Source organism: Tetrapisispora phaffii, chromosome 1 (genome assembly GCF_000236905.1).
Source record: "Tetrapisispora phaffii CBS 4417 chromosome 1, complete genome".
NCBI classification, from domain to species: Eukaryota; Fungi; Ascomycota; class Saccharomycetes; order Saccharomycetales; family Saccharomycetaceae; genus Tetrapisispora; species Tetrapisispora phaffii.
The window spans coordinates 1,073,432-1,087,218 of record NC_016520.1 but is presented as its reverse complement, the minus strand read 5'-3'; the positions used below and the strand labels follow the sequence as shown (position 1 = coordinate 1,087,218).

Below are 13,787 nucleotides of genomic sequence, written 5' to 3'. Positions count from 1 at the left end.
AAAAATATTCAACTAAAAGGTGTCAGTAAATAAAATATAATATTATGTCTATTGATTTTAAATTAAGGTAGCACTTTATTTTTAATAACGGTTAAACTGATAACGATTGTTTGCTTTTTAAAGGATTTTACTCTCATTCTCGCTCATGCACAGTATAGATTATGCAATAACCGGGATCTAAAACAGTTGATTTAAATATGCTGATATAATGTCTATATTTGAATGCAATAATTTAGTGAAACACATTATGGTCAATAATTGAATTGATGATGTTAAACATTGGACAATTGAATGGGAAAAAACGTATAAATTGAGACCATATTTTCAAGTTTTCAAATTGAATTTTAGTTTCATCAATTATCATATCTGTATTTGCAAATTAAAAACTTATAGAAAGTATCATCAACCAATAACTTGGATCCTAAAACACTAAATTTTATTAACAGAATAGAAAATGTCTTCAACTCAAACTGAAACTCAACCTCAATTGCAGGTCTCTAGTGGACCAATCTGTCATGCTTTGTCTGACATAGTCAAGACTGATGACTGGTCTGATTTTAAATTTGCTCCAATTACTGAGTCCACTGTTTCCCGTGCCATGACCTCTCGTTACTTCGCAGATATGGATAAATACGCTGTCGCTGATGTTATAATCGTCGGTTGTGGTTCTTCTGGTTTATCTGCAGCCTATGTCATTGCCAAGAATAGGCCTGATTTAAAAATTGTCTTAGTTGAAAGTGCCTTAGCCTGTGGAGGTGGTGGTTGGGTCTCTGGTCAATTATTCAGTGCAATGGTTATGAGAAAGCCAACTGACTTGTTTTTAAAGGAAGTTGGTATTCCATATGAGGATGAAGGTGACTACGTTGTTGTTAAACATGCTGCCTTATTTACTTCCACAATGATTTCTAAAGTTTTACAATTTCCAAATGTTAAGTTATTCAATGCCACTGCTGTTGAAGATTTGATTACTAGACCATCATCAAAGGGTGGTGATTCAGTTACAGTTGCCGGTGTTGTTACCAACTGGACTTTGGTTACAATGAACCACGATACTCAAAGTTGTATGGATCCAAATGTCATTGAATTAGCCGGTTACAAACAAGACGGTACTCGTGATCATTCCCAAAAACATGGTGTTATTTTATCCACTACTGGTCATGATGGTCCATTTGGTGCCTTCTCAGCCAAGAGGATTGTCTCAATTGATAACTCTAATAACTTAGTCGGTATGAAGGGTCTTGACATGAACAGAGCTGAAGCTGGTGTTGTTAAGAATTCCGGTTCTTATGCTGGTGTTGAATCAATATACTTTGCTGGTATGGAAGTTGCTGAATTAGCTGGCTGTAACAGAATGGGTCCAACATTCGGTGCCATGGTTGTTTCAGGTGTTAAAGCTGCTGAAGAAATTTTAAAGCACTTTGCTTAGCTTCTTGCCGCTTCACTTTAACTATTTCTATGATTTATATAATGGAAACCTAAATATTATCAAATGTGTATGTGAATATATACGCAATTTATTACTTAACACTTTAATTTTATGTTTCATTGGTTATGACATATTTTATATATTCAATATAGAAATATTAACAAAATTTAGTAGTTACAGAATTTAAAACTACGAATTGGCGTAGCTTCTTTAAATCTAATACAATTCATTATAGATGACTTGTAACGTTTATCTTGGTACTTTTCATATATTAAAGATAGGTACCACCATATTTCTGCAGAGTAATAAGCTTCCACTTTATGACTTGTCGCGTATTCCAGCAAATATTTTAACCTAGCAATTGTTGCTAATTGATCTTTTTCGTTGGCAAAAATATTGTTAGAATAGGTTCTTTGTTTCATATTATTTTGTGGTACTAATGTATAATATTCATCTGGCGAATTAGATGTTTTTTCATTTTTGCCGGAATCTAGTACTATTTCAGCTAATCCTAATAAAGCTTCCAAATTATATTTATCGTAATGTAAAACATATTCAAACTCTTTTAGAGCCTTGTTTGGGGCTTCTTGAGTTAAGAAAAGGTTACCTTTTGTAATATTACAGTTTAAATTTTTGAATTTCTTACTTACATTCACTGCTTCGGTAATGGCATCATCAGCTTGCTCCAAAAATTCTTCATTGATATTCATGTACATATTAGCAGCAAAATTCCAGATTGTTTGAAGTAAATATTCCTTAGATTGAGAAACTTCAGTCCCTAAATTGAACGAATCTTCAGATCCTTCTGGGAATAATGTAGAGTAAAGCTCTAATACTTCGGGCAACAGATCAAGAGCTTCTGAAGTACCGAAGTTATCTTCAACAATACTCAATTGAGTTAATTGTAAATGGATATATTGCCACCTGTCACTAGGAGTCAATTTATTCTGTTCCAGGCTTAATTTCATCGCTTCCAATACTGAACAAACAATTTTAAATGCAGTTTCTTTATCTTCGTTGACAGCGGAATCGCATAAAGCCAACAAATGCCATGATTTATAGTGTTCTGGGAACTTCTCCAAAGTAACAGACTTTAAAAAGGATGTTGCAGGTTCCAACTGTCTTTGTTGTGCGAGATTATATGCATACAAAAACTCCAATTCTGGAAGCAATGTTTGCTCTAAATCGTTAACTAAACAAATGGAATTTGCCAAATATATTGATAAATTGTTAGATGTCAAGTATTCCAGTTTATTTTGTCTTATTTCATAAAGTGTTTTCCAAGCATTGAATAAAACAAACTTGACATTACCAGGTAAGTTTAACTTTAAAGATAGTTTTTTCCAGTCAGATGCGTCATTATTATCTATAAAATTAAAATTATTTTGCTCATAAACTGTTTTTAGTAAATTCGACAAAGCAATTGATGTATCGTCAAAGTCATAAAGATTTTCAATATTAGTAGATTCATCGTGAGCTATCTTTAATGTATAAGCATATGCATCAATTAAAGAAATTATATCTCTATATTCCTCAATATTATCCTCCTCTTGTAATTCTGCTTCTTTATTACTATACTTTGTATAGTTTACAAAGTTTAGTATTGACTCTTTCATGTCATTTTCTGATTCACCAAATTTACCGAAATATACAAGAGCTGCTCTTGCAACTGATATGCTTTGAAATGTTGATGCAATGGATGAAATTAGGAATTGTTTCCACTTATTTGAAACAGACTTGGTGTATTCATCTCTGAAGTATAGATCTAAAAACACCAAAAATTGTTCGAGTTCTTCATTATTTTGTTCTTCAGCACTTGGAAATTTTGCCTTTGAAATTATGTCGTTACCAATTGATAGGAAAAATTCATCTAATTTTATATTTTTATTGGTTCTATAAATATAGCATACAATAAGTGGTAACAAACCAGAAGAAACGGGAGAATCTGACTTAAACAATGAAAAAAAAGTTTTGATATCATCGTTTGTATTAGATTTCAATTGTTCCAAAATTAATTGGAGCACATGCATAGTTAGCCCATTTGATTCACTTGGAATTCGGTTGTTCAGAACAGGCAATAAATTATCATAGTATAACTGTAAGTTATTATTATTTATTTTGCTTCCATAGTATAAGCTTTCTAACTTTAGATAAGTTTCAAATTTTTTTTGATCTTCAGCATTGATCTTAATAGAATTGGATTTTTGGAAGAAATTCTTCGACTTTTGGATATCTTTGGTATGAAATGAAATCATACCCATACAATTGAATAATATTTTTTGTAATAAATCTCTTGTTGGTTCGCTAGATTTAATTTTGCTCAAAAGCTTTTCACAATCACTCAATAAAACATTAGCATTCTTTGGCTGAATGTCTGCTACTTCAATATTATTACCGATGGCTTTAGTGGTAGTTAATCCAAAAACATGATAATGAACACGAAATTGTAATGTAAGAACCTTATTTAAATTTTCATCCGCAGAGCAGAACACGTTAGCTCCAATTAACCTGGATGATAAAGTTTGAGCAATAGAGATCATTCTTATTAATTAATTGCTTTATCTTTAGGTATCTCTCTATAAATTTTTATACACCCTCTTTCTCTCTCCATAAATTGATGTCAAAAGTAAGTAAAGCTGTGATTGAAATAGTCTCTTCTTAATGGGAAGTATAAATCTACTTTTCAAATTGATAACAAAATTAGAATCCTTTAAAGAATTGATTGAAATTCAAATTCCATCTAACATTTATTCAGGTAAATGTATGTATAAAATTAATGTTAAACTTTTGATTAGTTTTTCATATTTTTTTAGCCTTGCTGTTGTGAAGTAGTATATAAATATTGAATATCAGATAATATTGTTAACTCTCTCATCACTAAGGTTATCACGTGATCTACTGATTACGGTCACGTACTTGCCATACCGCCTACATAAGAGTAATATATTACAAATAGTGGTATTCATATGTAGCATTTATGAATAACTTATAACAATGCAACTCTGCATTCGATAGTCCATTTCCATATGTTAAATTTTAGTTCAGCATGTGCTATGACAGTCGAATGCATTTTCCGTACCTACCTATTTGAACGTACCAAACTCAGACATAGTCCATCATATTAAAGTTAAATATTCATGAAGTATTGGTTTCCTCTGTTATATACTTACAGAAACCGATCTATAACTTATCGTAAATTTGGAAGAATAAACTAATATAATTATCTTTACTAGAAAATACCTTTCCGATTTTCTTCTTTCCTTTATATATAAATGATATTTTAGCCGCGCATGTATTTTTTAAAAACCAATATTATATATATATATATATAGCAAGAATTACAAGAATAAATCATATATCATGATTAAATATATTCTACTAAAGTATTCGTTATTCGATATTGAAATATATTACACGATTATGCTAGTTGCAAGTTGTCTCATATTTAATTGAATATTCTATATACTTGAAATTTACTTTTTACCATTTGTGGCAGGAGCACCTTCAGCACCTTCAGGTTGCTTTTTCTTCTTAGCAGAGTCGATTATTTCCATTTTAACATCTTTCAACCCTTTTTCTTCTAGCATACCTTTAATATGTTTTTGAACTTCTTCTAAGACATCACCTTGAATAACAACTTCATCTTTCTTTTCAGCATTCTTTGAAACAGAACAACCAGTAGCAAATTTCGAAGCAAAAGTTTTAGCTAATTTTTTCATATCAACTTCAAACACTTCCAAACCAGAGATGGCCACAATAAACTTTCTTTTAGTTCTAGCCTCTCTCTTAATAACAACCTTTGAGGATAGTTTCTTGGCTAATTCTCTTTGTTCTCTATTCTCTTGTTTAGTTTGTAATCTCTTCAAATCTTTCTCCAATTTCTCTTCTCTTTCTTCGCCGATAGAAGAGTCTGCTAAGTTTTTAGCTACACCACTAACTTCCTTATCACCAACTTCTTCGTCTCCATATAATTTTTCATATAAATCAGAATGGTTTTCCTTTAACCAAACCTTACAACGTTTTAATTTACCAGTGAACTCACAGTATTCAGGTGGGAAAGTGCAAACTCCGCAATAGACAACCTCTTGTAGCATATTAACTTAACTTATGTGTGTGTGTGTGAATGTGGGTATGTGATATCCTCCTTAAACGACGGTGTATAATATTTTAACGATATTCTTCAAAACAAATTCTTCTTTTAAATATTCTTTAAATTCAATATTTCCTTATATTATCTGTTTCTAAAAATTAATTCTTAAAAAAAAATATTCAAAATTAGCGATTTATTAAAATGAATGGGAACTCTCAAAGGTAAGACAGACTATAATTTGATTACTTTAGATAGTTTGTAGTGTATAATAAAGTTAATAATTCATATTGTGAGTGAACCTGTGCTGTTAATCGATTAGGAGACGTTTAAAGGTGTGTTTTACTGTTATATTCATTGAATAATCGATAAATACTTGTTATATTCAGCAGGCGATCATTGTTAACGGAGAGGCTTTTTCTATTTACGAATATAATTTAGAACTAATTTGTGATCTCTAGTTGAAGTTTATTAAGAGAACTAATTGATATATTAATTTAGTCTGCGAAATACAGTAGTTATTTGCTTGCTGTTTTCAAATTTGAGTTAAAGAGGAACGTATTATAGCAATCCGTTTTTTAGGTTGAGTCCTTTCAGTAGAATATCACGAATTTATAAGAACATATAGATTCGCAGACGAGTTAAGTGCATTTTAATATATACATGTATATTGATGTCAGAACAAGTTGGAAGAAAAAAGTCCTATAGATGGGCCAGTGCATCACAAACTTCTTATAATGGTGACGATTGGAACAGTAGTGGTGACGAAGAGGATAAAGGAAGTTCCATTGCTAGCGAATTACAAAGCTCGCAAAACAGTTTACCAGTGCTTCCCAAATTAAATTATACGCAGAAAGAAAATGAGGCTGAAAAAGATGTGAATGTTGATGAGCAAGATTCAAGTAACATAAGCAAAGATGCTAATCTATCGGTTTCATCCAGTGCAACTAATTTAAATGCATCTCCATCGCTGATGAAAAGAAATCAAAGTAAATCGGTGAATGCCGATCTAGATAGTTTAATGGTACAAATATCTAAAGAAATGACGCCAATAATTCCACAAACTGAAGAGTTTCAAGATGTTCCTGACGTAAGTTCTTCTGATGAAGAAGAAGGGGATCACATCCCAAAAGAATATTTTTTAAAGAGTATATCTACCAATACAGTGGAGGGTTTTGATGAAGAGGAAGATGAAAATAAAAACAAAAATGAAGATGAGGATAAGGATGAGGATAAAGATGAGGATAAAGATGAGGAGACTGAACGTAATTTTACCGTTGAAGAACATGTGGAGGGGAACAAAGAGGAGTTGGTTATCATATCAGATGAGTTACAAGGTGAAGATGGTGACAGAAGAAGTATTGACCTTGATACCATGGGCAGCAATAGTGATGAAGAGTATACAGTTTCAAAATCAGGATATTATTATAAGATGCTAGAATCTGAAAAGGAAATTGAAAAAGACTTTGAAGTAATCAACACACCATTAGAGGAATCCGAAATAATAGATACAGCAACAACAAAATCTGAGGTAATAGAATCAATATCTACCTCTGAAGTTAGCTTAGATGACAAAAAGGAAGAAAATAATAATGAAGACAAAGGTTTTAAAAGGGATGTTAAGAATTTTGAAGATACTGATACTGATGAACTTTCTTTTACAGAATCAATAACAGGGTCTCCTAGTTTGAATGCTATTGAAAAGACTAATACTTCTAAAAGCACTGATGATAATGATGAAAAAATATCTTTGCAGAATGAAAATAAATCTGAGATTGGAAGTATCAATTATGATACCATTAATGTTAACACATCAGTTGAAGATGCTAATACCAGCGATCAAACCACTGCTAAAGACACTAAGGATATTTCATCAATAAATTCAAAGAATTCAGACGACAATTCAGATGACTCAATGAACAAAGAACCATGGAGACCAGATACAGATGCTTTCCGATCAGGATTTGTTCAAGAGACAAATGCACAAAAAATTCCAGAAGGTTATGTGATGGATGAGAATGGTGAGTTAGTTGATTTAAACCCTTCTGGAAGTCAATCAGCGCCATCTACATACACAAGAAATCAGGAAAGTGTTTGGGAAGCTTTTCCTTCTGGGAATGCTGATGACATTGAAACAATTAGAGATACTAAAACCCTGTATGATAATAGTACATTGTATAATGTTCCTGGTTTGATAGCAAATAATAGTAGCATGCCTCCATTACCAGAAAATGCGGCTGAAATCGCACAACCACAAAGTAAACTTCCGAATAGTACAGACATAGATGCCAAAAAAATTCAAGCAAATAAACCAATACCTTTCACAGATTTGAATAAAATTATTCGAAGTGAAAGTACGCACAAAATGAAACTTGAACAATTAGCCTCGTATCAAGAGGAATTAAAAGAGTATGATTCAGGACTACAAGTCTGGATTAACCACTCCTTAAAATCATCGAGTAACTCCGACACAAACTTCATATTTGAAGAATATAAAGTAAGTGAACATGTTAAACATGCATATGCTAATACTGATGAAATTAGTCGTAAAAATACTGTGATTAATACAGTTGATACAGTAACTCAAAATGTTAGTCAATTAAGAAAGAAAGTATTTTCTCATTCAATTAAATCTAAAGGTTTGTTTGCATCTATCGGTAAAAAGAAGCTTTGAATGATCACTAATTAAAGAAATAAAATATTATTACAATTTATTAGTAGATTATCATATATACATAAATTTATCAATTAGGAAGTAAGAATATATACAGGCTATTGCATTTATCAATATACATTAATGAAAGTTATTGAAATTGGAGTTATGCCTTCTTTGCACCACTAGTACGTAAAACGAATTCAAATGCCGCTAAAGCTGCAGCATTTGTTGGGAAAGATCTTAAAAAGCTAGGTAAAAATCCTCTAAAGAACCCCTTTAAGCCTCTGCTTCTGTAGATATCAGTTGCAGCTGCTCTCCACGATTTAAATGTGCCATCATATTTATCATTACATAATACCACTTGCTTTATAACATCACTTGGATATGCCGTTGTCCAAAAACCTAAAGATGCACTTAGACCACCAGCCCAAAAATTGATTGCTGGATCACTTAATTTAGTATTTTTTTTAAACCATCTTGTTAATAGTTCATATGAACCCCACCAGTAAACAAAATGAGTTCTGAATATTAATGTACTAATCAAACCTTTATATAATCCCCTGATCCCATTTGTCGCATACACTTTTTTAATAACATCAATTGGTCCTTTATACTTGCTCGTAGTGGCATCGTATTGAACTTGCAATTTTGCCTTTGCTAATTCAACAGGAGCAGCAATAAAACTAACAGTCCATCCGGACATAACCCCACTTATAATGCAACCTGATAATGGCAGTGATTTATGATCGTTGTAAACATATTTACTTAATAACATTCTATAATTATGCAAGCTTCCTAATAGAACGGAATCCATAATAATCCAACCGAACAATGGTGGTGTGAACCCTAAATACAACCCCCTTATACCTTGTTGTCTTACTGTTTTCAAGACACAATCCAATGGACCATGGAATCGCCCAGTGCCTTGAGAGGTTTGTAATCTAACCTTGACAGTATCAAAGGGATGACCAACTGAGTTCTTCGCAACTCCAGAACACATCCCTGCAACAAAACCCATAAGTCTCGAATAAGTCTCATCATCTAATAGCCTCTTAGGTGGAGCCACAATTGCATTTGAACTAGTACCTTTCATGTTGTAAATACTATACTATGCCTATTAGCCCTTTAAATTTGTATATATCTGTATGAGATACAGATCTGAAAGGAGAACCTAGTGCGTTTATTCTCCAATTGTTGAAATCATTCAAATAGCAATTACTTTTAATTGGGAATTCAATAGTGTCAACTTGAGCTATATGAGGAATGTAACATACAAAGACTGGTTGTTTCTTTAGGGCATGGATCTTAAGAGTCATGGAGCTGAAGGTTCTTGTGCTTAATTTCGCTCATCGCCATTTCTTTACAGCGTTAAGGACGTAGAACTTGATACCAAGCTATTAAAAGGTCATTAAACAGCAGGATCTGTTTGTAATCTAAGGTGAGTAAGGTGCTTATTTTAGTTTAAAATTTGAATATATCGAGACTACATTGTGATTAATATAGGTACACAAAACGTTGTTAATAAAAGTATGGTTTTGGATAAATATTTTATATTTTGGTCAATAAGTTATTATTTAGGAATTCCTTTTTGGTATGAATGGAGACTGCTGCCATTTTTGGCAAATGCAATTAGCTCAATCGTAAACAAAACATACATCTAATTATGTCTTTCATTGTTAAAATCGTTTGATGTAAACCCAATTGCGACACAAAACGATTCTTAAATAGTCCATCAAGATTCATTGATAACAAAAATCATCTGGCTCTAAGGGGATTAAGTAAACGTCTCGTTTGCTTGCATGTTCTTTGCTAATAGTATTATTTTAACAGTAAATAATTGCAATCTGCTCTCTAATGAAGTAAATATATTGTAAATTTACCTTTAGAGATGATTCTGTTCACCAGTTGCAGATTTAGTGACACTCCGAAGTGTCGCTAAATTTGTAGGAAAGCAATGAGAAGCAGGAATGGGCCAATTGACATAGCTGAACCGGATATACTTCTGTGTGTTGTCTTTTATAAATGTGTGGGACTAGAGAGTGTATCTTAAGGGTGTAAGCTTAACGTCTTGCCTAGTCCTGACGTGCTATGACTTATTGTTGCAATAACCGTAATATTACCCGGTTTGATGGCGTACGGTCATCATTCTGCGACAAGAAGAATGAATCTTAAACTTTGATGCACAGGGAGTTAACTTCATGTTGCTTAATCATTGGATTGACATTTGCATCCTTAGGTATAAGTATATGCACACATATATGTTATTGTCTGTAAGATTCAATAATAGTATTTATATCCCATCTGATGGACTACATATAAGCGTGTTTGAATTGAGATACTGCGACTAAACCCGCCTTGGTACGTGCATTTAGTGGTGGAAAAATATAGAAGAAGAGCTAGAATAGTGGAAAATACTGCATCATGTTACGTGCTTCAGCTTCAAGAAGTGTTCTACTCAGGTCAATCTTGATCAAGAATCAATTCCACAGTTCCGCAAGGGCCTCTGCTGTCCAGCCTTTCTTAATGCCAGCCATGTCTCCAACTATGGAAAAAGGTGGGATTGTAGAGTGGGCTGTGAAAGTTGGCGAACCATTTTCAGCAGGTGATTTATTATTAAACGTGGAGACTGATAAGTCTCAAATTGATGTCGAAGCTCTTGATGACGGGAAAATTGTGAAGATTTTAGAGAATGACGGTGCCAAAGACGTTGCTGTGGGGAAGACTATCGCTTTCATTGCCGATGTTAATGATGATATGAACACCATTGTAATTCCTGATGTAAATGGAACTACTACTAAATCACCGGACACAGAACCAGTAACAACCCCTAAAGTAGTCAAAGCTGTAAATGGAAGCACACAAACATTTAAAAGCACAGATGGACCAAAATTGAAAGCGGATAACAATCAGACAATGTATCCTTCTGTTTTGTTAGAATTAGAGATGAATGGTATCTCGAAAAAGGAAGCAATTAAGAATATCGAACCAACTGGTCGTAATGGAAGAATTTTGAAAGGTGACGTATTATCTTATCTTGGTAAGATTCCAAAGGACTCTGCACAGAAGATCGCATCATATATTAAAGATTTTGAGAAACTAGATTTAAAAAATATTGAAATAAAGACATTGGAACCATCTGAAGACGAAAAACCTAGCTCCACGGCTGACACTGTGAAGGGCGAACAACCAATTAAAGAGGATATTATTTTATCAGAAAACATCGTTTTCCATGTGAAGCAAAATGTCGATTATGAACAGCTTAGAAAATCGTTACGCTCCTATATTGATTCAGCCTATCATAAAGCACATCGTGAATCATCATCTAACATATATTCTGAATTGTACGATGATGCATTTGAAAGTCTACTTACCCAAGACGAGTCAAAGGCTAGATTTAAAGTAAATTTTGAATTAATCAAAGTTGAAACTGAACAAGCATATGCTCAACCACATTCCAATGATATTTTTGACTTATTGTCAAACAACAGCCATAAAACAGTAGATTTAGAGGCTAATGACAATAGAAATACCGCTCCTACGGAAAGTGAATATTTGGTTTCCTTGAGTGTTAAATTAGAAGATCAATATTCTGATGCATTGGACAAAGCTGAACTGTTTATGAGTTTAATGAGACAATTGCAATTCTAATTATGACAAAAGCGCTTAAAAATAGATCACGAATAATAATAACCATAATAAACTAATAAATCTACGAAAATTTACATAGTCTGACAAATTATAGTAGTATTTTTCTCATGTATATATACAAATATGTAGCCATCTAAAATATGAAATTTGCAAAAGAAGTAATGTCATTGAATTATATATACAAAGCTATCAAATGAGTACATCCTTACGACTGAATTTTTTTCTTCTTTAAAATAAAATAAATCCATTATCTTCTAAAAACAAGACGATTTTTTGAACAACATGATGTAACTTATCTGTGTCATTGTTTACTAAAACTGAATCCTGAATCGAGTTGGGGCCTACTCTAAAGAGATTCATTGGTTTGACGTACTTGCTGTTTTCCTTCGACCATTCATCTGGTATGATTAGACCTGAGCCTGATTGCACGAAAGAACCAATTAAATCCAACAATTCAGCTTTATTCTCATGACTAATTATTTTATAAAATCTACCACCTGAAAACTGTAAGAATGTTGACAATAAAGCAATAGCCAACTGTTCTCTGTCTACGTTCAAATTTTTTGCCAGCACAATTGCAAAACCTTGTTTTGGTCTCGGTGGATTTGATTCCCTTAATATTTTAACGACTTCTGGATAAGAAAACCATTCTGGGATAGCGTCACCATTTTTTAAACGTTTTCTTAGTTCTGTTCCTGATATATTCAAAGTTCTTGTAGTGGTAGTATCGATTTCATCAATAGGAGCATATCTGTTTTCATCTGGTAAATACGTGACCATTCTGAAAGGAACAACTTCGATATCGAGTTCATTTTTATAAGATTCAACCAGTTCTTGAGCGTCGTAAGGACCGTAGAAATCTTTACCCTTTGAATTCGAGCCTGGTCCTGCATGATCTCTACCGACAATGAAATGAGTAGCGCCATAATTTTTTCTAATGATCGCATGCCAAACAGCTTCCCTGTCACCACCCATTCTCATTGCTAATGGAAGTAGAGAAAGAGTTGCCACACCGCTTGGATATTTTTTAATAATTTCTTTGTAGACTCTGACACGAGTATGATGATCAATATCACCCGGTTTCGTTAGACCGACGACAGGATGAATCAATATTTTTGCGTTGACACTTCTTGCTGCTCTTACAGTCAATTCTCTATGAGCTCTGTGCATCGGATTTCTAGTTTGGAAAGCAACTACCCTATCCCAGGAACAAGAATTGAATTCCGATCTAAGCTGTCTCGGCGTCTTCCTCAATTCCAGGTAGTCGTAATGAACCGGCAGTGAGACGGCCTCTAAGGAACCACCTATATAATAGTCGCCTGCAATATTATTTAAGTAGACGACCGCTGGATGTTCTGGATCTCCTCTAAAGACTTTGTCAGCTTCCAGTTTCTTATCTGGTCTATAAATGGACTCGACTGTCAACACTGCAATTAAAAAGACATTATCTTGGACTAGGAAGATTCTGTCACCATTTGCGAGACCCTCAGCGAAGGCTGGGCGGACGTCCAGCGTGATAGGAATGGTCCATAGCAGGCCATTGGCTAGACGCGACTTAACAACCACTGATTTGTAGTCTGTTTCGTTTAAGAAACCTGTCAATGGGGAGAACCCACCGTTCAAGATCAACTCGATGTCACAAAGTTGTCTTTCAGTAAGATTCCAAACTTTGGACGCCTCGGCACCATTGTACTCTTGGAGCAATGCCTGTTTCTTTGGCTGATCTCTTTCAATAAGATCTTGTAACACACCACCGTGAGGGACACTCATTGTTAGTATATGCTTGTATTATTTGGCTAGTAGCGGCGGATGCTTCCTTGTCAGCGGGAGGGGGGAAGAGCAGATGTTGGAAAGAGTGTTGGGAACAGTGAAAGACACGGGAATTCACCTGTTTAAATAGTTCTTGCAAGCGGCATGGGTCTGTCTGCACGTTACGGACAATTGGACAGTTTCATAGATGTGGTGTCATA

At 33.6% G+C, this 13,787-nt stretch overlaps 7 protein-coding genes across 7 annotated transcripts; 3 read left to right on the top strand and 4 right to left on the bottom strand.

The window, feature by feature from the left end:
• Nucleotides 1-454: 454 nt before the first annotated feature.
• On the top strand, nt 455-1,426 carry THI4 (thiamine thiazole synthase; the record flags this gene model as incomplete). Its single annotated transcript, XM_003683940.1, has 1 exon — nt 455-1,426. The coding sequence occupies one exon, from the start codon at nt 455-457 to the stop codon at nt 1,424-1,426; it is 972 nt and encodes a 323-aa protein (XP_003683988.1).
• Nucleotides 1,427-1,593: 167 nt separating this feature from the next.
• On the bottom strand, nt 1,594-3,966 carry YPP1 (Ypp1p; the record flags this gene model as incomplete). Its single annotated transcript, XM_003683939.1, has 1 exon — nt 1,594-3,966. One exon carries the CDS (start codon nt 3,964-3,966, stop codon nt 1,594-1,596), a length of 2,373 nt encoding a protein of 790 aa, XP_003683987.1.
• Nucleotides 3,967-4,899: 933 nt separating this feature from the next.
• Nucleotides 4,900-5,520, bottom strand: TMA22 (Tma22p; the record flags this gene model as incomplete). Its single annotated transcript, XM_003683938.1, has 1 exon — nt 4,900-5,520. One exon carries the CDS (start codon nt 5,518-5,520, stop codon nt 4,900-4,902), a length of 621 nt encoding a protein of 206 aa, XP_003683986.1.
• Nucleotides 5,521-6,186: 666 nt separating this feature from the next.
• On the top strand, nt 6,187-8,187 carry FYV8 (Fyv8p; the record flags this gene model as incomplete). The annotated part of the gene is made up of 1 exon (XM_003683937.1): nt 6,187-8,187. One exon carries the CDS (start codon nt 6,187-6,189, stop codon nt 8,185-8,187), a length of 2,001 nt encoding a protein of 666 aa, XP_003683985.1.
• Nucleotides 8,188-8,332: 145 nt separating this feature from the next.
• TPHA0A04750 (uncharacterized protein) lies at nt 8,333-9,262 on the bottom strand (the record flags this gene model as incomplete). Its single annotated transcript, XM_003683936.1, has 1 exon — nt 8,333-9,262. The coding sequence occupies one exon, from the start codon at nt 9,260-9,262 to the stop codon at nt 8,333-8,335; it is 930 nt and encodes a 309-aa protein (XP_003683984.1).
• Nucleotides 9,263-10,590: 1,328 nt separating this feature from the next.
• PDX1 (Pdx1p) lies at nt 10,591-11,817 on the top strand (the record flags this gene model as incomplete). Its single annotated transcript, XM_003683935.1, has 1 exon — nt 10,591-11,817. One exon carries the CDS (start codon nt 10,591-10,593, stop codon nt 11,815-11,817), a length of 1,227 nt encoding a protein of 408 aa, XP_003683983.1.
• A 228-nt stretch (nt 11,818-12,045) lies between these two features.
• Nucleotides 12,046-13,587, bottom strand: MET3 (sulfate adenylyltransferase; the record flags this gene model as incomplete). Its single annotated transcript, XM_003683934.1, has 1 exon — nt 12,046-13,587. One exon carries the CDS (start codon nt 13,585-13,587, stop codon nt 12,046-12,048), a length of 1,542 nt encoding a protein of 513 aa, XP_003683982.1.
• Nucleotides 13,588-13,787: the final 200 nt, after the last annotated feature.